This window comes from Sciurus vulgaris (genome assembly GCF_902686455.1).
Source record: "Sciurus vulgaris genome assembly, chromosome: 5".
Lineage (NCBI taxonomy): Eukaryota > Metazoa > Chordata > Mammalia > Rodentia > Sciuridae > Sciurus > Sciurus vulgaris.
In genome coordinates, this window is record NC_136465.1 from 114,236,614 (window position 1) to 114,262,770 (window position 26,157).

General features: G+C 52.3%; 1 protein-coding gene across 3 annotated transcripts; it reads right to left on the reverse strand.

The window, feature by feature from the left end:
- Window positions 1-57: 57 nt before the first annotated feature.
- On the reverse strand, window positions 58-26,157 carry FIGNL2 (fidgetin like 2). Of its 3 annotated transcripts, XM_079139786.1 has the most exons (3): window positions 23,472-25,114; window positions 22,902-23,010; window positions 58-2,778 (listed from the first exon to the last, which is right to left on the reverse strand). In XM_079139786.1, exon 3 carries the CDS (start codon window positions 2,765-2,767, stop codon window positions 800-802), a length of 1,968 nt encoding a protein of 655 aa, XP_078995912.1. In that variant the 5' UTR covers window positions 2,768-2,778; window positions 22,902-23,010; window positions 23,472-25,114; the 3' UTR covers window positions 58-799. The 3 variants fall into 3 exon arrangements, with proteins under 3 accessions (XP_078995912.1, XP_078995911.1, XP_078995913.1); XM_079139785.1 differs by lacking the exons at window positions 22,902-23,010; window positions 23,472-25,114 and adding an exon at window positions 25,942-26,157; XM_079139787.1 differs by lacking the exon at window positions 22,902-23,010.

Here is a 26,157-nt window from a genome sequence, read left to right on the forward strand (position 1 = left end):
ATTAAACAGGCTACATTTCTGGGACTTCCCCTCAAAAACGAACCAAATAAAAAAACCCTTCTTTGGGTGTTTTTTGTATTTTTTTTTTTTCTTTTTTTCTTTTTTTTTTCTTTTTTTTTTACTTGACCCTCGTCCCCCAGACCCAAGGTTTCAGCGGGGTAAGGGATAAGGGGGTGTGGGGGTGTGAGGGGGCTCCCTAACCCATCCTCCTCAGCACCTGGGCCTCCAGATCTCCTGCAAATGGTCACTATAGTGTAAACGAGAGGGACCGAAGGCAGGGAAGGGCGCTAAAGCACAGGAATCAAGAGGCACAGGGACGCCGGAGCGCAAGGGACAGAGACAGAGACAAAATGAAAGATGGAAAGGTGGGAACAGAAGGAGCAGAAAAGGAACAGTACAGCATGGGGAGGTCAGTGACAAAGTGACAGGAGAAAAAAAAACTAAGCGAATGCACAGAAGAGGGAGTAGGGGAGGAGGGTGCCATTCTGAGAGCAAGGAGACCAAAGGATTGTGGCGAGAGAGCAGTTCCTTAGGCCCAGTTCGCCGAGCGGAAATGGCGAGCTTCCCGTCCACAATAAATAGGAAAAACCTGAGTACACCACGCATATGGCATCGATCTGCCGGCAGAAGCATTTTCCTTCTCACGAAAATCAAGTCCACCGGCAGAGCCCTCTGGTCCCCCACCCCACATTCACCACGCGGGATCCCTCCCAGTCGGGTTTGGTCAAGGACATTCCCCACCAAGGGGAGGAGGCGGGGAGGGAGGGCCGGCGGCTCTCGAGGCCTCGGCCGCGCGCAGTCAGTGTCCGGAGCCATACATTTTGTCCCACTCCACAAACGAATCCAGCTCCTTGGGGGAGGCTCTGGGGCCCACCTTGGCTAGCGCAGCCTCCAAGTCCTTGTAGGAGAGGGGATGCTGCAGCCCCGGGAGGCCCGCCCCGGCCGCTGCCTGCAGGCACAGCTGCCCCAGTTCGCCCCCGGAGAAACCCTGGGTGCCCTGGACTAGGGCCGCGAGCTCCCGCTCGTTCAGCGCGCATCCCTGCTGAGCCAGCGCCCGCTGCAAGATCTGCCCGCGGGCCGGACTGTCGGGCAGCGCCACGTAGAAACGGAGAGCGAAGCGCCGGCGGGTCGCCTCGTCCAGAGCCGCGGGCCGAGAGGTAGTGCCCACCACTAGCACGCCGTCTGCACGCGCGCCGCAGCCACTGTCCAGGCAGGCCAGGAGCGGGGCCTGCAGGGCGCCCGCGGCGCCGTCGTCCCGAGAAGGGAGCAGCGCATCCAATTCACTGATGAGGAGCACGGCCGGAGGACGGCAGCGCGCAGCCGCGAAGGCGGCCTGGAGAAGGCGCGCGCCCTCGGCGGCTCCCGGCGCGGCCAGACTCGCACCGCGCACGCGCAGCAGCGTGGCACCTAGCTGTGTGGCGAGGCAGCGGCCTAGCAGCGCTTTGCCGGCACCCCGCGGCCCGAAGAGCAGCACCGTCCGCGGCGGGCGCGGGCTGCCCGGGTAGGCTGGGGGCCTCAGTAGGGGCCACACCAGCTCCTCCTCCAACGCCGCTTTGAGCGCGCCCTGGCCTGCCACGTCTGCCCACTGCACCGGGGGTCCGCAGTCCATCATCTTGCTGGTTACCAGTTCCAGCGCCCCCTGGTCCACACCCTTAGGGGGCTCCACGGGCGGCACCGCGAAGCCCCCACGGGGAACCGACGCCGGGGCCCGCTCCGGGAACTTTTCAAAGGGCTCAACTTGCGGGCTGTAGACTGGGGAGCCCAGGACCTTGAGAGGGACGCCGCCACCGTACTTGCCCGACGCTTCCTCCACGGCTCCCGGCGGCTTCGCCCGGAACCCGTTGCCCCGACACTCGCCGTTGTCCGCGGCTGGGTAGGAGGCGCCTTCAACCGCGGGGGCCTTGGCGGGCTCGTAAACGTACTTGCGGTACCGGCCCTCAGCGCCCTCGTCGGCCGCCTTTCGCTTCAGCGACACGCCAGCCTCCGCGCCCGGAGTGGCCGCCTGGAAGCCGTAGGAGGTGGGCGTGGGCCTGGGCGGCGCTGGCAGGGGCGTGGGCGCCGCCAGGCCGGAAGGCAAATAGGGGGCCGGGGGCGCGGCCGGGGGTGGCGGGAGTGCGCCGTAGCCCGGCTGCGCCGCGTAGCCCCCAGCGGGGTAGTTGTACAGAGGCGCGGAGGGGCCGTACCCGGGCGGGGGCGGGGGCTGCAGGAGCGCTGCTGGGGGCGGCGGGGGCAGAGCGGCGCCGGTCTGCGCGCAGTAGCCTGGCGCCAGGTAACCCCCGCCGTAGCCCGCCGCATACTCAGGCGCCGCCGACGGGCCTCCGCAAGCGTTGCCGGCGTATAGGGGTTCAGACAGGTTCCCAGCTAGAACCGGGGAACCCCCGAGACCCCCGGAACCGCCCCCACCTCCGGACTTGGTTCCCGGGAGGCCCTCGTGGAGTGAGGCCAAGGGGTAGGGTGGGTCTGGCCCTGGCCAGGGCTCCGGCTCTCCCTTGGCACCATTGAGGAAGGCGGCGTCGCCGTAGCCGCCCAGGGAAGGGCGCTCGTACGGTGAGTCCAGGACCCCCGAGTACTTCTCTGCATACCGCTTGAGGAGATTGGAAGCAGTGAGGGCAGAAATATCGTCGTGTGCCCAAGCATAGTGGCAGCGCTGTCGACCCCCCGAGGGCAACTCCAATTTGTGTGCCGGCGATGGGGTAGTGGAGGAGACATCCAGGTGCTGCTCTGGCCACTGGTTGAGGGGCTGGGCGTGTTCCGGTGTCCAGTGCATCTTCGACAGAGCTGCAGACAAATGGGAGAGCAGATGGTGAGGTCCTGCAGAGCCTAAAAGGACTCAAGTACTGCCACTTAGCGGCTTGGAACAGGCTGGTCTCCCAGGGCCCACCATCTACCCTTCCACTTTCCTGGGCACCCTTCCTTCGGGCACCAAAAACCCCTTCTGACCCAGGATTAAAGTGATCTGAGACTGTTTTCTTCAGAGTCAAAAGGAATCTAGAAATGGCATGGTTGGTCCCTGCTTCCCTCTCTAGGCAATGGATACTATTTTGTCCTGGTTACATCAGCCTTGCCTTCTGTAGAACACATGGTCTTTATTTAAAACCACTTTATTTAATAAAGTGAATATCAGGCAGTGGGAAGAGTCAAACCCAGGTGAGGGTCAGTCAGTAACAAGTTCTTACTGCTCACCCACTATGCACTGGTTGTAAAGATGAATGAGGCCTGCCAAGGGTTCCTGGCTTAGTGACCCAGCAGTTTGATTCCTAAATGCCTGCTTTGCCTCAGCCTTCCTTCCCTGAGATTCCAGGGCTTCCTTTGGGCCTAAAGTCAGAGATGCTGGTGTATGTGACAGTGCCTCATGGTTGTCCCTAGGAAACTAACTGGCTAGCCCAGCAGCATTCACTTCCTTGCCACTTGGTTTCTTTCAGTCTCTGCCTGATGAAATCTGAGCACCTAACTTCCAGACCTGATTGTATGTAATGGCTGTGGGCCCAGTTCAGGTGCTGCTACCTGCCTCATTCCCAAAATGTGTCTTGATATAGCACAGAACTATTATTTAGAATAGACATACTCTGGAGAAGATGGGGATGGTGAGTACACAACCATGCACATCATAGAAAGTGGATCACAGATTTGTCTCTTAGCTTCCCAGTCACCAAATAGGGAGAGATGTGAATAGACTGACTTTGCAAAGTAGAAACACCATTCCTCAAAAGAAGTAAAAGTGTTGCTGGCATAGAGACCTGGGAACTTTTGTTTGTGGACCTAGGGAAACAGATCTGAGATGTAATAAACAATGTTCTTCTTGACATCTGTGCCATAACACAGCAAACAAGTTCCAAGGCCGTTGCACACACTGTCCTTTAGTACAAGTCAAGGCACAAACCAAACACTGGTAGAGGGATCTAGTCCCTAAGGAATAGTGTTGTCCAGGCATGTGGCTCCAATGGATCAGTCTGATCCCAAGATAAGATTTCAAAGATTGAATGGACCCAGGGCCTCATGCATGCTAGACAAGTGCCCTAAGCTACACCCTCAACCCCTCCAGCTATTTTTATTAAGCAAATTCTAAGTGTTTTGCTAGGCATGGGCAAGACTGAAAAATGAATAGGATGGTTCGTCCAGGTGGAGGGGACTGGCAACATCCTCTAAGAAGTAAGAAAATAGATGTGTGTGCCAGGGGCTTTAAGGGCAGGACAGTGTACCACACCTGAGAAGGCCTCACCAAGGAGTTAGTGGTGTCTTTACTGAACCTAGAAGGGTAAGAGACCAAGCGGATCAGACAGGCTAGAGGGAGTAGTGTATCTCAAATTAGAGGAGAAACACCTTCAAAGGTGTATCCATTTAGAAAACTAGGGCTGGCTGGGTACAGTGGCACTCACTTCTAGTCCTAACACTTGAGAGGCAGAGGCAGGGGGAGTGCTTGAGCCCAGGTGTTGGAGACCAGCCTGGGCAATGTAATAAGACCCCATTTCAAAAGAACAAGAAAGCCAGGACTCTGCTACCTCACGTGCCCTAGTCCCTTCCTCAGGGCTCTTTGCTGATACCCTCTGGAAATTTATCATAATAAATTTACAGATCTATAATGTCTGTGGTGTAAATTGTGCCCCCTAAGAAGAAAGGCTCTTGTGCAGTGCACAACCTACCAAACCACACACTGTGAGCCTATAGACAGCACCAAGAATTGTTAGATCACCAGAGGATTGAAGTAGAAGAATGGTAGAAGAGGCTGAAAATAGTCAAGTCTCAGGTTCTGCACATTTGGCCCAACTTGCAGCTGCTGGTTGATAGCACTACCACCTCTGTTAATTCTTACTATTTCCTGTGGCTATGAACTGACATCAATTCCAGAAAACAGTCTTTGAAAATAAAACAATTTACTGTCATGCCTAGTACCTTAGGGAAAGCATGAGCAATAGATAGTAAAGCTTTAAAGGGAAGGTAAATGAGTTCTAGAGGTTGCTTTGCTCCCATGTGAGGAGTAACATTAGCCACCAAGGGCAGGAGGGAAGAACAGAGACTGACAGAGCTGATGTGTGTATGTGGCAGAGGACAGTGTACAGTTGCCCAGCTTTTGCTGACAAGGGGTCTCCAAAGATCAAAGGTGTTATCTCATGTCAAATGGGCAACTTCCTGGAACATCAAAAATCAAGTGGCCTGGCATGGCCTATAATCCCAACCACTATGGAGGCTGAGGCAGGAGGATCACAAATTTGAGGCCAACTTAAGCAACTTACTGATACCCTATCTCAAAAATAAATAAATAAATGAAAAGGATGGAGGATGTAGCTCAGTGGTAGAGCACCTCTGAACTCCTCCCCAATACCCTCCCCCAAAATAAAATCACAAGTGGTTCTGATTGTAGGGTCATGTAAGGTAATGTAAAAATTATAGAAAAATGTAAGTTCTAGCTAGGGACGGTGTTGTACCCCTGTAATCCCAGCAACTGGGAAGACTAAGGCCGGAGGATCACAAGTTCAAGGCCAGCCTCAGCAACTTTGCAAGGCCCTAAGCAACTAAGCAAGACCCTGTCTCAAAATAAAAAGGGCTGGGATGTGGCTCAGTGATTAAATGCCCCTGGGTTCAATCCCCAGAACCAAACACACACACACACACACACACACACACACTGTGTTATTGCATCAAGTCCAGACCTGGTTTTATGGTGTGCGCCTCCCCCATTTACTGTGCCTTGGCTCCTTAATTATAAATATGGTGCAGTGAGATTTGCCTTTGACAACAGCATGTACCCCAAGCTGGGGAAAAGAGACCTTTTCCAAGAAGACACAGTAAAAAGGTCCTGGACTTAGGTCTATTCACACCCATTCCCTCCCCACCTACCAGACCCTCTCTTCCTCTTCCTTGCTGCCATGTGGTGTCCTACATCCCTTGGTTCTCCAAAGACTTGGGCCAGCTCCCTCTCACCAGTCTCTGCCCTGGCCTCTAGAGGTCTTCACTCATATCCCTACCCATACCACCAAGAACTCACCCTGGTCATCACTGGGAATCAGTCCACCTCAGAAACAGGACCCCAAGAACCTACTTTTAGTCCTCCTCATCTGCCCTCCCAGCTTCAGACCTCTCTCTAGGAACTCAGCCCCTCCCCAGAGGGGACCTGATCACTGACATTTCATCCACACCAATTGATCACACCCTCAGTCTCCTCAGATACTTCTACTCAGAATCATTTTCTTCCCATTTTAGCCAGGAAAAAAAAAATGAAATCATTAGCCCCCCCCAACCCATTTTTCACCTTTATCTACATCTGTATCCACACTATAGGCCAGAAAGCCTGATGATCCACCTATCCCAGCCCTTGATCCCCTCTTGCCCAGATTGGGACCTTGCTCCATCAGTTATTCTTCCTCCCTGCCATGCCATGGCTTCCTTCCCAAGGCATGTATGATTCTTTCCCATCTTCAGAATGACTTTTCTTGACCCTGGGTCTCCCTCTAGCTACCAGCTCTTCTCTTTCCCACTTCCTCATTCTTTGGTGTGCCATTGTCTACAAGTAGCAATATGGCATCTGCTACAGGTCCTTAAGTTATCTGACTTGTGCGAAACTCAGTTCTAGAGCCCTACATTTCACCGTAACTCACAAAAGGAAAGACCAAAGATATGGCCAGGCCTAACCAAAGGGAGAGGCAAGGCTGCTACAGCTGCATACCTGCTGAGAGTGCTGGCTTGCATGAGCTTAGTACCCACCAGCATGCAGAAGTGTAGATACTGCAGGCCCATGTGCACACACGTGTGCACATACAGACATGCACACCAAGTATAGTCTGAGGTGCTTCCTGACAGACCCAGGCACACCATGGCCTTGCCTTCAGTGCTCCAGCCTGGGGTGGAAAATGCTGTCCCCCTGCCCCGCATTTTACAGCCCTCTTCTCATAGACACCCCCTCTCCCAAGTCCTCAAGTTCCTGGTACTTTGCCTCCTGTGCCCTCTAGGAGCGTGTCTTCCCAGAAGAGGGACCCCCAGCCTCCCTTTTAGGCTCACAGATTGCACTTCTGAACCCTAGGTCAGTGGGCTGGAGATGAGGCAAGGCCCTGGGACTTGGGAAAATGTGTGGTCTTGAATCAGGGAGTCCTAGTTTGAAGCCAGGCCCAGACACTGTGACCCTTGGCAGGTTTCTTGACCTCACTGGGCCCCAGCCTCTCCCTCTGTTAAAGGGTATAAAAAATGCCAGGCAGAGTGGCTGTGAGATTTCAAAGGACGCAGTCCTGTGTAGTTATGCAGTATACAGATAGAGCCCAAGCAGTGCCCCAGCTTTGCTGAGTGACTGAATAAGTCACTTACCCTTGGGGAAGAGGGGCTCAAACATTCTGTAAGGGAGGTTCCTTCTGGCTCAGATGTGTCAGGCCTGTTCTCATGCCATTTCCTTAGCACCCACACACCAGAGATGGAATAGTCCCTCTTCTCTGCTTTACCTGTCTTAATAATCCTGAGATAGGTGTTTTATAATTCCCATTCAACAGATAAGAAGGCTGAGGTACAGAAGAGACTAATACATTTTCAAGGTCATACAGCTGTCCCACAGTCAGAGACAGGAGTCAGAGTCCAGGCTCTTAACACTCAGTCCATCCAGCCCTTTGCTTTTGCAGCCAGAGGAAAGCCTGAGGCCATGACAGCTCACACCAACACTCACTCCAACACTGGGGCTTGAGAAGCAGCTTCTGTCTACCTAGCACTGGATATTTATCTTTCAAACCATGCAGGAGAATATGTGTCTTCTCCTGACAAAACAGTCCTTTTCCCTGTGAACCTGCCATCAGATGACCACACACACACACACCCCCATGACCCAGGCACAAAATTCGTTGGATTTTGTGGCCTTCTCTGGTGGTAGTTGGGACTCTGAGAAGAAAATGCCCTTTCCAGGGCTGCCCAGTCTGGGAGCCCTACTTTGCTCTACCCACAGAAGGCAGCCCTTCAAACTGATAGGCAATTAGTTATAGAAAGAATTTTGGAGATAAGAGTAAAATAATGCCTAAAAGCCCTCCTCTTATTTTTAGAGGTTCCAAGATTGCTGGGCAATGACTTAGCCTTCACAACCTACCCAAATCCTTCTGCACTGATTCCCATGCACCCTCTACTGTGTCGCTGAGGTCTCACTGCCCTCGGGTCCTGTAGGTACCCCTCTCATCCATGTGATGCTTCTGGGCATCAGACCTGACACAGGCCAGAGACACTCCACCCCTGCCCCCACCTTGACATCCTGGGGCTGCAGACACTGAGCTATCACTGACCACAAGCAAGCACCTAAGCTCACTGAGCTTCACTTTCTTCATCAGTAGGTTTAGATGGGTAGACCTCAAACTTTTTCACTAGGACCCTAAAGTGTGTTTAAATTTTTAAATTATATATTTTATACAGAGTGGGTGGGAAAGGGCCCCCACCACACAGTATCAATACCTCCCTCCAACTTCTCAAGACCCCTTCTGGATCTTCAAAGATTCTTTGATTCTGGACTCCATTACCCACAGGGAAGGAAGGGGACCGGGACCAAACAGGATGTGGGGGCAGGGTAGAGGAAGGGCAGCTGGATGGCGGCTCCATTCCTGTGTGGAGAAGGGGCCAATGCCGCCCTTCTGGGCAAGCGTCCATTATCTCAGCCTGGGACAAAGGAGCTGGAGTGGAGAATCCCATTGTGGGGCCTCCGTGTGGAGATCTCATTAATCTATTCACAGAGGCTCCCACAGGCCTTTTGTCATAGGCTTTTTTTTGTCCAGTGCTTACAACTGATGCCCTGGGGGGTCTCCAGCCCCTAGTAGAGCTTGAACAGGGTTGTGCCCCTCCTCTGGATTTTGCCTCTCATGCCAGCCCCCAGCTACTATGAGAGGAGAGGGAGGATGACAAGAAGACTCTGGAGGACTGGTCACCTGCCACAGTCCTTGTACCTACCACAATGGAACCTCTTCCCACAGTCCTAGGCCAGAGAACAGCCCTGCAGCACAGCTAGACCCCAAAACCCTATTTGGGGAATGTTCTGGGACCTGGTACAGGGCTTAGTGTGGATGGGGCTCGGTGCACATCTAGGAATGAGCAAAGGATGCTACAGAGGTAACCACAACACTGCTGCTCCAGGGTTGTAGCCCATTTTCTGCAGGCACTGTCTTGCAGCCTCTAGCACTTTCGTGGTACCTTCAGGTGCTAGCCACTGTGTGCCCCTGTTAGGCAGAGATCGAATCAAACTGCACCCATGTTCATGAACCTTATCAGCTAACAGGTCAGATGGGGTAGAGGTGGTCCATACGAAAGGAAGGTCTTGAAGGAGATAGGAGGGTTGGGGAGATGTGGGCCAAAAGTTTGAGTTAGGAGAAATAAGTTCAAGAGTTCTATTGTCCTTCATGGTGACTATAGCTAATAATGTATCATTGAAAATTGCTAAGAGAGTAGATCTTACGTGTTTTCACTACAAATAAAGATAAGAATATGAGGTAATGTATATGTTAACTGGTTTGATTTAGTCACATGGCAGTGTACACAAATAGCAAAGCATGTTGTACACCATAAATATAATGGATTTTTAGTTGTCAATTTAAAAGTAAAATTTTAAAATGCATTGTATTACCCTTGAAAAACAACTGTTGATTTTCAGCCAATGAGGAATCCCAGTAATAGGATTGATAAATTGTTTTTTTTTAAGTTCATATAGCTAGAAAAGAGAGAAAGAAAGAATTCTGGAAGTTTAGATTATTTTGGACTGGGGAATCAGGAAAGCCCTGAAATGGATCTGGGAAGAGGGGAGCATTGGGATATGTGGATGGACTTGAAGTCCAGCTTGGAGGGTACAAGGAGCAGAGCTGAGAGGAAGGCTGGCACCTAAGCCAGATCCCCACCATACTCCACCTAAGTGCAGATGAAAAAAGTAAGATGTGGCAGCCCAAGGTCACTCAGCTCTCTGGAGGCAAAGCTGGACTCAGAATGGGCATTTCTTCCCCCAAGTCAGGATTTTCCCATCTGCACAGGCTGTGGCCAGGCACACATGCCAACTGAGGAACAGACCCCTAAGTGGGGCATAAAATCTGACACTGTCCTTCCAGGTTCCTCACCTTACTCCATGGCTAGAGAAATGGTGAAGAATGTGGATCTGCAGAAGGGCTGAGGAAGGGGCATGGGAAGAGGAGGATGGGGGATACAAGCCATGAGCTGAGTGAGGAGTGGCGTGGTCAGGATGGGTGGAAATTGTTGGAGTGATTCTCCACTTATCTCTCAGCAAGGTGGTTGTTCTCTGTTTGCTGTCTGAGAACATCACAGGCCTTTCTGATTCTTTGTTGTGGGTGACCAGCTCAACAAAGCAGTGCAAGCCAACTTTCCTCCCCATGAGGACCTAAAGGAACACACACACCCACAAAAGCATGAAAAACTGCCCTGCTCATTCAGGGCTTCAACTATCTCAAAACTTCCAGAATTCTTTTTTCTAGCTATATGAACTTCAATCTGTCATGCTAGAGTGGCTCAGTATTAGAGCTCTTGCCTGGCATGTGTGAGGCACTGGGTTTGATTCTCAGCACCACGTATAAATAAATAGAATAAAGATCTATCGACAACTACAAAAAAAAATTTTAAATATTAAAAAAAAAAATCACTGGGCACAGTGGCACACACCTGTAATCCTAATGGTTCAGGAAGCTGAGGCAGGAGGATTGCAAGTTCAAAACCAGCCTTAGCAAATAGCGAGGCACTAAAAAACTCAATGAGACCCTGTCTCTAAATAAAATACAAAATTTGGCTGGGAATGTGGCTCAGTGGTCGAGTGCCCCTGAGTTTAATTCCCAGTTACCCCTCCCCCCAAAAAAACTGCCAGTTCTATTACTATGATCCTCATTAGCTAGAAATCAACAGTTGTCTATTTTTCAGGGTAATACGATGCATTTTGTTTTAAAATTTTATTTTTAAATTGGCAACCAAAATTTGTGTATATTTATGGTGTATAACAGGCTTTACTCATGCAATTCTGCCCACCTGATGTCCCTTCCTCTGCCAACTAAGTCTTTCTCATCCTTCAAGGCCTACAAGCAAGTCCAGCTTTCTTCATGCACCCTCTAGCTCTAACTGACCCCTTACCTTCTTGGAGAAGCTGGAGAAGTTCCCTCCTGTCAGCAAAAACACAGGATGGATGAACTGTCCACGTGCTTCCTCTTGTGCCCTGATCCCCTTTGCTTTCAACACTCAGGGACGCTGTTCCCTGAATTATTCTCTGTTCAGCAGGGTCAGTTTCCCCCTCTACTGAGTCCTCATCAGCCCAGAAGTATGCTGTTATTTCTCTCACTTTAGGGGAGTAAAAAAGCCTGAAATATCCTCTTAGTCCTCCTCCAACTACATCCTCTGCCTGATTTTTACCTTACCTACCACCACCGCCCTCCCTAAACGTTTAAGAGTGGTCTATACTATTTCAGATCCCTCTTCTTTCATTTCCCCTGGAATCAACCAGGTGTTCACATCCAGAACTCCACCTGCCTACATCCCTTCATGGCCCTCATTGTTCTGACTCACATTTCCCTAAAGTCATCCCCCTTTAGGGACACCAGGACCACCTACTCTCCTGACTCTCAGCTTCCTACTCCTAGGCCTCTTTGGCTGCCTACCCTCCTGTCTCTCCCTCCACTCTAAGCCCCCCAGATCCCCAAGCCCAGGCTGGCTCCTGCAGCCCTCCCTTCCCTCTTCAGGCAGTTCCTTGGGTCATCTCATCCAGTCTTGCAGCTTTGACCATCACCTGTGTGTTGACATTTCCTAGACCTGGTTCTGCAGCCTAGATTTCTCCCCTGCTCACCACACTGTCTGTTTCGTCTTAACATCTCCACTCCAACACTTCATTGGCATAATTTACAAATCCAAAAACCAAATATCTGGCTTCACTACGCCCACAACCTAACCCTCCTCAGTCTTCCCTACCATAGGAAATGGCAGATTCATCCTATCTAGTTCTCAGGCAGAAACTTTGGGGTCATCCTCAACTTCTCTTTCATATTTTAGACTAACAAATCCAACAGGCCCTGGCTTCAAAATGTATGCAAAATGACACCTCACCACCTCTAGGTGACAGCAGGGGGGCCTCCAATTGTACCTCCCCATTTCTACACTGTCTCCCACTTTTTTGGAGGGGACCATGGGTTGAACTCAGGGACACTCAACCACTGAGCCATATCCCCAGCCCTATTTTGTATTTTATTTAGACACAGGGTCTCACTGAGTTGCTTGGCGCCTCACTGTTGCCGAGGCTGGTTTTGAACTTTCGATCCTCCTGCCTCTGCCTCCCAAGCAAGCAAGCTGTTGGGATTAAAGGCATGTACCACTTTGCCCAGCTACTCTCTGCTCTTAACACAGTAGCCAGGTACCCTTTGGAAACATGTCTGACCATGTGATTCTTCCACCCAAAAGCTTTGGTGGCTCCCACCTCACTCAGGTTAAAAGCCGCCTCTGGCCTCACCTGCCATTATTCTGCCTTGGCTTCTCTGTTCCCTTTCAGCCACAATGGCCTCCCTGCATCTCCTCCCATACCAGGTTCCCTCCCACCCCAGGATGCTCACCCTTGCTGCACTGAGCCTGGAACCTTCCCAGGGCTTACTTATCTCAGGTCTCTATTCAACTGTCACCTCAGACACTCATCCTCATCTGCCCTATTTGTTGATTTGTCTATGCACCTGCTAGAAAGTTTCACAGGAGCAGGGACATTGTTTTGTTCACTCTTACTCTCCAAGCACACAGGACAGTGCCTGGCACACAGTGAGTTTTTAACAGACCATAGGATGGAGAGATGGATGAATAGATGGGTGGATGGATGACAGATGAATGCAAAAAGGCATGAAATTGCCTCTGTGTCCAAATCAAGAAAACAGTGACTCCAGTTAAGCCCACATGAGACGGTGAGGGTAGCATGAGGGGAAGCCAGGGAATTACCTCAGGAATGGACAGGGAGAGGTGCTGGGAAGGGGAGTTTGTATCTGTGAACACCAGAGCAAACCGTTCAGCCCTGACCTGGCGTGAGCCCAAAGGAACCTGTCCCGGCTCCCCAGGACCCTACCTGGCCTCCTTTTAGAATTACTATTATTATCATCTCCCTCCTTCTGTTCCTCACTCCCTCAGGCCTCTGTGGGGAGAGGACAAAAGGGGCAGTGGAATTCCCATCAAAAGCCTGGGACACATGGTAAAGAGATCAGGGCCCTTGGGATCCTGCTTCCTGGAGGTAGTGAGGCCTCCCCGCCAGCCTGACTCCTTTCTGGGATGGGGGTGTGGGGGGTACCCTGGCCCTGGCCTCCTCATATGTCAAATGCCAAACAGCAGGAGGTCAGCCTGAGCAAAGCAGGCCAAGGCCCCCATCTGGGCTCTATGTGTGTACACACACACACTGGGGGGAGGGGACAACACAGAAATCCCTGCCTGGGTCCTCGGTCAGGGCCACAGCCAAACTGTGACCATCTGTTGTCATCTTAAGAGGCCAGGCCAGGGGCCTAGCACCCTTGAGTAAGTCTTCCCTTTCTCCCAGGCTTCTAGCATCTGCAAAGAACTTTGATAGTTATCATTCCCAACTCCACTCTGCTAGATAGGCATTCTCTCCCCATTTTACAGAAGAGGAAATGGAGGCTCAGGGAGGTGAAGTGATTCTTCCAAGTCCATAACAGCTGGTAAGAGGGAAGTGGGACTCAGCCATTCTGTCAATCCTCCCCTATGCTAGCCTTGACGGAGATATTCTTATTCAGGCTCAAAATAAGCAGTTCCTGGGCTGGGGGTAGCTGGGGATATGGCTCAGTTGGTAGAGTGGTTGTCTTGAATGCATAAGGTCCTGGGTTCAATCCCCAGCACCGCAAAAAAAATAATAAAATAAATAAATAAATAAATATAAGCAGGTTCCCAGGGCTAGGCTCTCAGGAATACCACCCACTTATTCCCTACTGCTCAGCTCCAGCTCTGCCTCATTCCACCCAACCCCTCTTCCAGGAAGCCTTCTAGGATTGACATCCCACAGACATTTCCTAAGATGCCTCAAAGTCTAAGGGCATACAGCCACCTCTCCCCCACTGTGGGCTGCTCATCTCCCCTTTTTAAGGCCTTTTAAGAGCAGCAAGGCAGCTCAGCCACTAAGGAACAGATAATCCCTTAACTACAGATGAACCGCACAGCATTCCGTTTGGGGCAGCCCAACACACAGAGAAAAGAGTATAATAGGGTGGGAAGGGTCCTGCCCAAAGCTACCCAGCCAGAAAGAGGTGGCATTTCACCCAAGGGTTTTGCTTAACCCTTCAACACAGCCTCTAATCCTGCACTGTCCAAATGGCAGCCAATAGTCACAAGTGAATAGTTACATTTAAATTCATTAACATTTAATAAAATTAAAATTCAATTCCTCAGTAGTAGTAGCCACATTCCACACACTCAATAGTCGAGTGTGGCAGTGGCAACACAGAACATTTCCATCACTGCAGTAAGTTCTGTTGGACAGTGCTTCCCTATTCCCAACGAGCTGCCAGGATGCTTTCTGACACCTAAGCTACTACACTCCAGTACCCTACTACAGCTCCTCTCTCTGGAGCTGCACTGGAGTCTCAGGACCTCGGCTGGACTTCTCCCCAGGCAGCTTCACAGCTGCACTACACTCCAGCTTCCCCAAAGTCCAGGGCAGAGAGGGTGACCTTGCTGGGCCAACCCTCTCCCCACTAGTCCAGCCTGTCTGGCCTGCCTGGGGAGAGGAGGGGCAGGCTGGACAGCAGGGGAGGAAGGTAGGACAGGGCACTTTGTCATCTGGCCCTCCAGGCTGTGCTTCCCTCCTCCATCAGCTGCTCAGTACCCCTCCCCCATCCTGCCTACCATCCTCATCCTCATCAAATCCCAAGGACAGATGGGGGCTGGCAGAGAGAGCGAAATGTGACGACAGTGAAAGCAATCTCAAGGGGTAACAGATTCCAGGGGTCACAGCTTGTCCCCTGAGGCCTGGACAGTCCCTCATGTCCTGTCTTAATGTCGGACCAGGCCTGAGCTAAAGCAGATCTCTCTGAGGGGAGGGGGATACTGAGGAATCTTGGGGGGTGATTTAGGAATCTGTAGGTGCTGGATTATTCCAGCAGATACAATCCCAGTTAAAAATGTCATCATTCATGTGGTCACTCATCCATCCATCAATTCAATACACATTGTGTAAGCCCCACCACCTCAAGATGTAAAGATGGACAGGTGGGCTCCCTAACCAGCTTGACCAGGTAGGGACACAGCTTGTTCTGCCCTTAATCCTTGTTCCAGGTTAGATGAAGAGCCTTTGTTTCTGCTCAGTGGTCTGAGCAAGGTGGACACCCTCCAAACCCCTCCCCTCAAACAGGCCCCTGTGCATGCAAGCATGTGTTCACCCACGCACAAACACACACACACACACACACACACACTCCCAGCTGCTACAATAAGCCCCCTCCATGGTCTCTGTGGCCAATCACAGCTCTGAATGGCAAGTCCCACAGTCGGTGGCCCCCAGGGAGTGTATTAGCACATTTGAATCGCTCAACCTGCGACTGACAAAGCCTGGGGCCTTGGGAGGAGCCTCAGCAGGAGGGGTGGGTAGCTGTACTTCTCTTGGCCTCCCAGGGGGAAGCCAAGGACTAGATTAAGCATTGGGGGCACAGAGGAATTTGGGGGCCCCAGCTCCAGCAGTGAATAAGCGATCCATAAAATCCCAATTTGCACACTCACTGATCAAACAGACTATCTACTACCCCAGGAGGTTGGGGATGGCTTCCAGACCTCCCCCACTCTCACAGAAGGTCTTGGGGAGCTGGGAACTGGATGTAGGACATAGGATACCAACAGTTTATACAGACTCAGTCTTACCCCAAGTGTTTAGGGACCTCCCTGTGCCTCCTGTGATCTGGCTGCTGTAGGGAGATGCCCCAACCTGGCAGCCACCCTGGTCCACCCTCTGTGAATCACAGCTCTTTTTTTTTTCCTTTTCCTCTCAAGCTTGCCCAGCCCTGCCAGGCCTAACTTCAATCTCATCAGAGCTGCTAATCACTTTTCCAGCTCTGAAGCCCTACTCTCCTCCCTGCCCCCTTATTCCCAACAGCCTGTCCTATTCTCCCTTGACCCTCCTCCTAGTGCTGCCCCTGCTGAACTGCAGAGGGATGCTCTAAGTCCTCTCTTCCGCAGACACAGTCCAGCCGGAGGAGGCTAGCCAATGCCCAGGAACACAGGAAGGTGAGAGACAGGTCCCCAAGCCCCAACCCATCTCCCTGTGAAAGCCAAGTAGGGAGAACAACCTAGTTATTACCCCGGCCCCTTCCCCAAAGGAAACAAATATGTCTACACCCTTCCCGAGTTTACACAAGAGAAAGCCATTCTGATTAACAAGCATAGTTTTCGGTCTCTTTCTCTCTCTCTTCCCCTCAGTACTGGGGATCGAACCCCAGGGCACTCTACCACTGAGCTACATCCCCACTGCTTTTTTGTTTTGTCAAGACAGAGCCTCATTAAATTGCCCAGGCTGGCCTCAAACTTCCGATCCTCCTACCTTGGCCTGGGATTACAGGGGTGCACGATCACACCAAGCTAAGCTTTATCTTTTAAACCAAATAGTACAGTGGGGTGTGTGTGTGTGTGTGTGTGTGTGTGTGTGTGTGTGTGTGTGTGTGTCAGGGTGGGGCAGAGTCCACTGGGGCAATCAGGCATTGCACTTGAGGATTAGCTGGACTGGTTTGCCATCTCCCTCATGAATGCTGGAGATGGGCTGCCAGAGCAGTCAAAAGTTTTCACCCAGGCCAGGTAAAAGTGAGTCTGGGGCTAAGGATTGTTTCCAGGCAGCACAGCCCACCCGGCCACACCCCTCTTCTCATGCCCCTTGAGCTACTGTTACAGCAGGTTAGGGATGGATTGACCCCTGGGCCTTGGGGAAAGGGTAAAAAGGGACTAAGTGTAACTCTATCTTTGAGCTTCCTGTGGGCTAGAAGGGCAGGCCTGGGCTATTTTCTAGAGGCCATTGAGCAATGGGCTGGGGTTTGAGCTCCACTATGGAAGGGGGATTATCATGTGAGCCCATTCCACAATGAGACACATTCTTCTCCCTCTCCCTCTCCTTACCTTCACCGGCTGCTCTTAGCACCCCAGTACTGCTTGGGCCCACCATGGACTGGACCAAGGTAGGTGCCCGAGGGTCAATTAGAAAGACTGACCCAGGGCTGCGGGGACTTTGAGCCCTCTGTAGAAAGCCCAGGAACCATCTGAAGGCCACAGCCCTGTTCCTCTCTCCCACAGCTCCTGGCTAGTTTGTTGCAAGAAGGGAGCACTGACCCTGAGGTTTGGGACAAGAATCTCTGTTTCCTCCAGTGTGAAATGGAAAGGAGGGCAGCAACCCCTCACAGGCTGGCTAAGGTACTTTCAAGATCAGCTGGAGGAGGCCAGGACTAGGACAGGACCTGGGGCAGGCAGGCAACTGGGTTCCTGGGTGGCTGGCTAGGTGCTTCAGCCTGGGAAAGTCCTGGAGGTGGGATACTTTCCTGGGCCAGAGGATTGAAAAGCTTTGAAAAACAAACAGAGCAAGTCCTCAGCACCTCTGTCCTATCACTTATTTTTTTTTTAATATCTTTATTTATTTTTATGTGGAGCTGGGGATCGAACCTAGTACCTCACATGTGCGAGGGAAGCACTCTACCATTGAGCTACAGTCCCAGCCCTGTCCTGTCACTTATTGAAAGTGATATTACTTCTTAAACTGGGCTTTAAGTTCCCTTCCCTGCCTCTGCACCTCTGCATAAACTGGTCTCCAGCCCAGCACCCTTTTCTTTTCTTCTTCCACCCAGTCCTTGCCCTCCCTCACTAACCTCCCTGAATGGGGTGGAAAGAGCAAGGGCCCCTGGAGTAAGGCTGATAAATGCTGTTTTATAACAATAATTACTTGTTTCAGTTCAGTTGGCTCTCTGCTGTGCTGCTTCTTCATCCTCAGATTCAACCAACTATAGGTTGATAAATTTCAAGGAAAAATAATCGCATCTGTGCTGAACACATGAGGTCTTTTTTCTTGTCATATTCCCTAAACAATACACCGTAACTGTTTGCATAGTGTTCATTTTGTATTAAGTATTATAAAAAATCTAGAGATGGTTTAAAGTATAGAAGATGTGAGTAGGTTGTATGCAAATATTACCCTATTTTATATAAAGGACTTGAGCATCCTTGGATTTTGGTATCCAAGGGGGTCCCTGGAGCCAGTCCCCTGAATGGGCCCTGGTTGTGTGTGTGTGTGTGTGGCTGGGGATTGAATCCAAGGCCTCTAGCTAGCATGCTAAGCACATGATCTACCACTGAACTTCACCCCCAGCCTGTAATTACTTTTGCTGTTTCACTGTGGTCAAGGACTCGCAGATGAGACCTGTGCTCTGCAACACCTGGAGTCAGCTCCCCTCCAGCTCTCAGTTCTCACCCTCTAATGGAGACAGTAGCACAGCCATGGGCCAGAATGTTGGGGGACTCAAAGAGCTGATGTATGGGGCAGACACAGGTGCCCATTAAAGGAGACTGATGCCTGTTGTTCTACTAGCTGAAGCATCACTGCTATCTGGGGTTGGGCACGAAGAGTCTTGCAGGGCCCCTTATGAGTCTGTACCTGTGACTCATATTCCCCTAGGACTTGGCCCTGTATGAGCTTGAGATGGATGACAAGGTCAGAGCTCTTTGCCAGATTTAAGGCATAAGCCCCTTTCACAGTTGGGAAACCTGTGGCTTGTTTTCAAAAATACTTTCTTAGTGTATAAAATAAAAACATGTAGGCCTACAAAGGGAATGAGGAACATTGGAATAGAGTTCTAATCATGAACTTCTCAGGAGTAATGGACTGCAGGTCTCAGTTCCAAAGACTAGAGTCTCCTCCAAGGCCCCACACTGCCCTCCACCAGCCAGAACCCAGGTTGCCTTGTGTCTGTTGGGTGACATGTGGCCTCCAAAAGCCTTAAGTTTAATGTCTGGGTGATTGACTTTTCTGGCCTCAAATACGCCCCCATCCCTGTGCAGGGAGTGGGTGAAAGACACACCCCACAAGGCCAGCCTGATCAAAAGGGAGGAGACAGACCCAGGAAGCCCACCCAGGCGTCCTCAGGGGCTGCCTCTTCCCACTCCTCGGAGTACTGAGCTGAGTCACTCAGTTATGCAGCCTGGCCAGTCTACCTGGGTGTGAGTGGGCAGGGCTGTCCTCAAGGGGGTGGCCCCCACACCTGCAGGGCCACAGGGACAGAGAAAGGAGAAGAAAGGCAGGTATCAGACACATGCCCTGCATCACACACATCAGTCATTTAATCCTCACAAGAACCCAAGGTCATTACTGGTATGTGACAGATGAGGAAACTGAAGCACAGTTCACTTGTCTAAATCACCAGGCTAGGACAAAGAGCCACCTGCCTGGAAAGTCTGACTCCAGAGGCTTCTGTCTTCCATGTGAGAAACAGATGATGTTGTTCCCATTTAACAGCTAAGAAAATGGGAGTATCAGTTGTTTTCCACCCTTCTCAAAAACCCCTCCTGACCCCCTTAGCCTTCTTCCATTGAGCCCTCTCCCATTCTTAGCCTCAAACCCCAGAGCTTAGCACATTTCAAAGTTGTTCTCATGGGCAAGTAAGTCCTTGCCTAGGTCTGGCCTACAGGTTAAAACCCCAGACTCTGGCTAGAGTCAACACCACATTCCGAGGAAAATGATCAGAGACAAGGCAGCCAGAGGCCTAGAAGTGGGGAGAGATGTTCCCATAGAGAGAGAGCCAGAGTACTGTCCGGTAGAGGCTATACAGCCCTTCCCCCATCTCCCCACCCTCCTCAATAGAAGCAAACCCCATCAAAGATTTTGGCTTCACAGGACAACTTGGTTCTGGCTGAGAACCTGTGGGTTGTCTCTACACATGCTAAGCTCACCATCTGAAGGGGCATTCAGCATCAGAGACCGTCTTTACTGGGAGGACTCTCCCAGGCAGGGCTCTTACCCTCCTCTTAGTAGTTTTCAGGGGTCCTCCCCCTGTGGATGCCTTGTGGGTACTGCAACTCAACAAGTCCCAAAGGGAACACCTGACCTCCCCACCCCCGCCCCATTCCCTGCTGCTTTGTGCACCCCATTGAAGCAGTTCCAGCTTTCTCCATGAAGGGCTCAGATCCCAAAACAGGCCTGAAGAGGACTACAGTGTAGAAGGTGGTGATGAAAGAGTATCCTTCCCCTATGGGACATGGTCTGCCTTGAAAAGAAGCCCCTTCCTAGAGAAGAGCAGGTTCAGTTCTATGGTTCAAATGACCCCTCCAAACTTCATGCTGAAATTTGTCATTGTGACAATATCAAGACGGAGGACCTTTAAGAAGTGATTAAATCATGGGGGCTCTGTCCCCCTCCTGTTTATGGCAGGAGTGGGTTAGTTATCAGTGAAGTGGGCTGCTGCTAAAAGGGTAAGTTTGAGCCAGACATGGTGATGCATGCCTATAATTCCAGCCACCTGGGAGGCTGAGGCAGGATTACAAGTTCAAGACCAGCCTCAGCAACTCTGCAAGACCATGTCTCAAAATAAAAATAAATAAAAATAAAAAGGGCTGGGATGTAGCTCAGTGGTAGAGCACCCCTGGATTCAAGTCCCAGTACTGTGTGCATGCGCATGCACAAATCCCTCATGAGCCATGCTCTTGGACTTCACATTCTTCACAACCATGAGTCAAATAAACTTCTGTTTTGTTATGAATTAGCAGTTTGTGGTGTCTGTCATAGTAGCAGAAAATGGACTAAGATGTCCTAATATCTCTTTTAGGGGCAATTTCTCCTAGTGGTCAGAGTTCCTGCCCCACAGAAGCAGACACACAGGCTGGGTGGGGATGGAGTCCCACAGTGCAGGGTAGAAGGGGCAGTATAACTTAAACCCACCAGTTTACTTTCCCCACTGATCTGAAAGGAACACCTCTCCCCTGGCCCCACAGATTCTTGGGTATCTAAGATTCAAACAGGACAGTCAGCTGCAGGTGAACTCTTCCTAAACTGTGGCCCCTGTCCCAGTTTCCTGGTAATTCCTGTCAACACAGCCTCCCAGGGAAAATGACCTCCTAAAGACTCCTCCTCAAGCAGCTGGCCTCTACCCTCACAGCTTCTCTCTCCAACTGTTCCAAACAATCAGCTCACCTCTGAATGCCACACCCTGCTCACATGCCCTCAGTGGCTCCCTTCTTCTCAGGGCAAATAGGGACAGTGGTCCCAAAGTATAGCCTGTCCCTTTGCCTGTTCCCTGGCTCCCAACATCTTGAAAGCACTATGTCAAAAAATAATGGGTGTTGGATAAATGGCTACTTACTTAAAATATCCAGGGCCTGGCAATCACAAATCATGTTCAGTGCCCTTGGCAAAGCAACACCAGGGATGGGGGGTGTCCTCCAGCATCCCCTGGCCATGTGGGAGGCTGAGGCTTGTTAAGCTGAGGTGTGAGAGCCTGGTACCTAGGTGCCTAGTGAGTACATGGAGAGTGCCAAGAGCCCAGGAATCCCAACCCCTGATGGGCATCATCTAGAGCCTGAGGTACACCCAGGACCTTGTACAGGCTGGGACACAGTAGGCAGGGGCTCAGCACAGGTTGACTGAAAGTAAGATGCAGCCTCTTCATCATTTCCCTGACTAATCCCAGCACTGGGCTTGGGACAAGATGGCCTGAGTCTGCCCAGGCAGTGAGAGAGCATAGAGGAAGTATAACTTCTACCTCCCAGATTCCTCTGAGAGCCAAGCTAGCCTTTCTCTCTCCTACCACCTGAACCCCCATCTCTGCACTGAATCTACTTTGGAGGGGGCTTGAAAGATGGTGTGGGCAGGCCCTGCTGCAGGTCAGAACCTACACACACCTTCTTCTCCTCCTTACTCTTGCAGTAGAAGGTGACTCTCTGGAATCCCTGGGCTCTGTGTCACTGACCAGATCATTAGAGGTTGAGGGTATGCTGCAGAGACAAGGGGCAAACTGAAACTGGGGCCCATCTCACCAGCATGTGAGGCTCTTTCTCAAATGACCCAGTCATTCAGGATCAGAACTGTCACCCACCAACTGTCTCATTGAATCCTCTATGATGCTTATGACACCATTCTTAGTCTCACTTCACAGAGAGGACAGAGTTTGTTTAATAAGTGCTATAAAAGTGTTAACTTGTCAAGATCCTTGTGAAAATGCTACAAGAAGAGCTAGGCTTTCTTGCCACTCATCCTTATTCCTGGGGACAAATGGACCTGAAAACAAAACAACCAGGACAGCCTCTCTCCAGACCACACAGAAATGAGGTGACCAGCCCAGACTTTGACCCAGGCAGTGAGAACCCTTAAAGGCTGGCCCAGCACCTTGATCACCTACCCATGGTTCTGTGGCTCATGCTGTCCGCCTGCCAGTTATCAAAGCTATGGAGCAAGCACTGAGTGTAGATGTCAGGAGACCTGGGCTGCAAGCCAGACTCTGCCTTCAGCACCTCAGATTGGTTTGGACGATGAGAAGGGTTCCTGAATATAGGGTCCCTCTGAGCTTCAGAGGGTTCAAGAACCCTCTAAAGGAGAATGCAAAGTCTGATGTAGATTAATGGCAGTGCATTTTTCTGGGGATGGATTTCATGGTCTCTCCGAGGGCTCTATAATTTTTTTTTTAAAGTTATGGACCCCCAGAATGTTTGCTTTGTTTTGTTTTGTTTTGTTTTGTTTTGTTTTTTTCCTCTCTTTTTTGGTACTGGAGATCAAACCCAGGGCCTAGCAGGAAACTGTCTACCACTGAGCTACACCCTAGCCCTATTTCTTACATCTTTCACTACAAGGAAAGCCTGGAATCCAATGCCACACAACCTGGCAGAGGTCTCTGCCCTAATTTCCTTGGTTAGCTCTCCATCCCACAAAAGAAAGTAGGGCCATCCCAAGGCTAAAATTTCAGGAGATGCAAATACACCCCAAGTATGTGGCTCACCCCCACATGGCCTCTGTCTCCTGGCAGACCACAGGTGCACCAGGCCTGGAATCTACTTCTTCTGGATGTAGCACTTGGAACCTCACTGAGTCATTCTCCTGTGAGGAACCTGGTTTTCATTACATAGAGTAAAAGAGTCATTAACTGCCAAATCAAGAGGAGGCAAAGTTCTGTTAGAAGGCTCAGGGAAGGTGAGGGAGACCAGTCTGTCCCTTGCCCTCCTTGGTTGACTGGTGGTGGGGGAAGGGGAGGCTGGGCTCCTAAGGGAGCTCCTCCTAAGAAGGAGCTGGGGGGTGGAGAGTGGGGGAGTCTTGGTCCAGATAATAAGCAATTGTTAATGTGATCCATATGCATCCTGACTGGCCTCTCTGTTTAACAGGATGATAATGGCAAGGAAAGAATGCTGGTCTGTGGGGAAGAGAAGGGGCAAAGTCCTCCCCAGACTTGGGGAGTGGGGAGGGCCAACAAGGAAGAGGAAGAGGGGGAAGAAAAGGAGCATAGCAGGAGGGGGAAGAGAAGGAGGAGACCCACCCAGGGGTCTCTACCACCCAGGAAGGCAAAGCTCTTTACCTGAATATGGTCAGATTCCATGCTCCGTAGGCCACCTGGCTAAATGTCCTTAGAAAACTCCTTTCACTCAGCCAACAGATATTTATGGGGCACCAACAAAGTACCAAGCCCTGTGGGGGTAGGGGAATACCTGTTCCACTTCTGTCCTTCCCAAGGCAATTGAGCCACAAAAGCAGAAGGGCAGCACAGGTGCAGGGCTAGGAGACCATGGAGGAAGGCACAAGTGACAGGAGCTGGGGGTTCTGGGGAGGTTAGACACCAGGAAATGTGGCAACTGATCTGAGCCTTGAAGAATGAGGAGGTTGTGGCAAGATGGGGACAATGGGGAAGACATTTGGCTGAGGGAACAGCAGGAGCAAAGGCAGAGAGGCGTGAAATTGCGTGGAGAGTCTGGGATCTCAGCAATAAAGCTACAGCCTAGTCAGGGGAGGGGAGGGGATTCTTGATCCATAAAAAGCTTGGCCATGGATGACCAGGAGGAACACAGGAAAGGGCTGTGGGACACCACGCTGGAGTCTGGGTCCCTCTCCCCTGTTTCCCTGGGATTGTGTACAGGAATTGTCCAATCCGGATCCTCACCCCAGCCCACCACCACATCAGAGCCAGAAAATTGAAGGCCCAACGTATCCTTGTGTCTTTCGGGGCCTCTCTTCTCCTGGGGAGATGGAGGGCTCCCGAGGACTGGTGAGATCTGGGTCTCACCAGAAGTAACTCCACTCCACAGCTAAATTTCCTTTAGCCCACGAGGACTTTCCCTAGGATATAGCACTGCAAGGGTATAGGGTCACTTCTGGCTGCTGCGGACACCAATGGAATCAAGTGGAGATAAATGAAATGGTGTTAAATATGGGAAAGCGGGGATTTATGAGACCTGTCACTCGGTAGAGCACAGCCATTCCGGCAAGCTCCGCCCCTTTCCTCACCCAGCCCAGGAAGTCCCGCCCCGCCCCCTGCCCCGCAGCTCTCCTGGCTGCAGGGTACCGGCGCCCAGCTGTTGGGTCGCCGCCGCCTAGCAGCGCGAGCGGTCAGAGCACGGGTCTTTAGGGGCTGAGGCATGCAAAGAACGGTGTTTGCTCCAGTCTTAGGGGGCTTGGGGAGAAGACCGATTCCAGAAGGATGCTCAGGGTTCGGATTGGTCTCTGGGAGGATCCGGGCTCCCTTTGCGGGGTCAGAGGTCTTGGGACTGCGACATCTCCCGGGCCCACACCAAAGGCTGGGCGGCACTAAGGAAGACTCTGGGCCCCCGTAACTGAATGGACTCCCATGCCGTTAAGCCCAGACTGGGACTGGAACCAAGTCCCCACTCCTCGCAGCGGGGCCCAGAGCAGAAGCTCTCTCCGCCGCCGCAGCCCGTTCGGACCACAACACAAACATTCTTCCGTCCTCTATTCTCCTCCAAATTAGGTAGCCATGGAGACGAGGCCGGCAGCCTGACAGCCCCACCGCCTAATCCTGATTTAGTGACGGTCCCTTTAACAGCCCACCCACCCGTCCACCCACCCCTGCGCTCCAGGCCGCCGCGGGGCGCAGGCTGCTAGCCGCCAACACTCTCCCCGGCGCAGACCCCTCCGCAGGCCTTCAACCAGAAGGGACACCGAACCGGAGCGGACCCGCAAGGGACCAGCATTTGCTGAGCGCCTACAGTGTGTCCAACACTCTGCGGAGGACCCTCAATTGAGGAGGCTTCTAGCATGGGAATCTGTGTAGACCAGAAGAGGGCTCTTGAAGTGGGGAAGTTTAAGGGGCTCTCTTTAGAGAGCTGGGGGTCTCCCTTGTAGCCAGGAGTCCATGCGTGACGGTAAGGGCAGCTTCGTGTCACCCTGACCCTGAGATGGGCCTCTGCTCTCCCGGACCACAGAGAAGAAATGAAGAGCCAGGGCGTTAGGAGCGCAGGGATCCGAAGTAGCCTCAGTCTCCTGTCATTGCCCCGTCACTATGCTGGGGAATCTCCGGGCCAGTAACCCAGCCCCCACCCCCTCCCACACTCACAGGGGCCGCTGGACAAAGACCTGACGGAGTGGGAGGGGCCTGCGGGCCAGCCCTCGGGCTCCGGCCTTAGGAGCCTTCTGGGACCCGAACCCACAAATCTTGGCTTCCAGCACCCAACCCCGCAACCCCGCAAATTCCCTAGAGCAGGCTGCTCGCTATCCCTGCAGCCTCGACACCAGAGGGGACAGCGAAACGGGTGCCCGTCGGCTGCCGGAGCGGCTATCCCCTACGGTGCCCGCCCCCTCCCCCCGGGAAGTGACCCTGGGCTCCCACGCACCCGCTCGGGTCTCTTGCCGGCCTTGCCCTCCGACCTCAGCCTAGTTGAACCCCGCGACCCGCAGCCCCCGCCCTCGCCGGCCCTCACACGGCCCCGCGCCCGCGGACAAAGCTCCGGACACCCTGACCGAACAGTCACCACCCCCTGACCCCGGCCCGCCCGCGCGCTCCCGTGCCTGCCCCCGCCCGGGCCCGCGACCCGTACCTCGGCATCCCGGCCGGGTCCTAGGTGAGTGTGCGCGGCCTGCGGGGGCGTCCGGCTCGGGGACCGGGGCCGGGGAGCTGGCCGGGGGCGACTGGCCGGGGCTGGGGGGCAGCAGCGCTCACCATCCTGGAACCGCTGCTGCTGCAGCTGCTGCGGCCACCGCGGCCGGGAGCGGGACTGGGCAGTGGGGGTGGCCGGACAAGGGGCGGCCCCGGC

Excerpts from the sequence above, each read along its gene's own strand:
- FIGNL2 (XM_079139785.1), bottom strand. The coding sequence starts at position 2,767 with ATGCACTGGACACCGGAACACGCCCAGCCCCTCAACCAGTGGCCAGAG.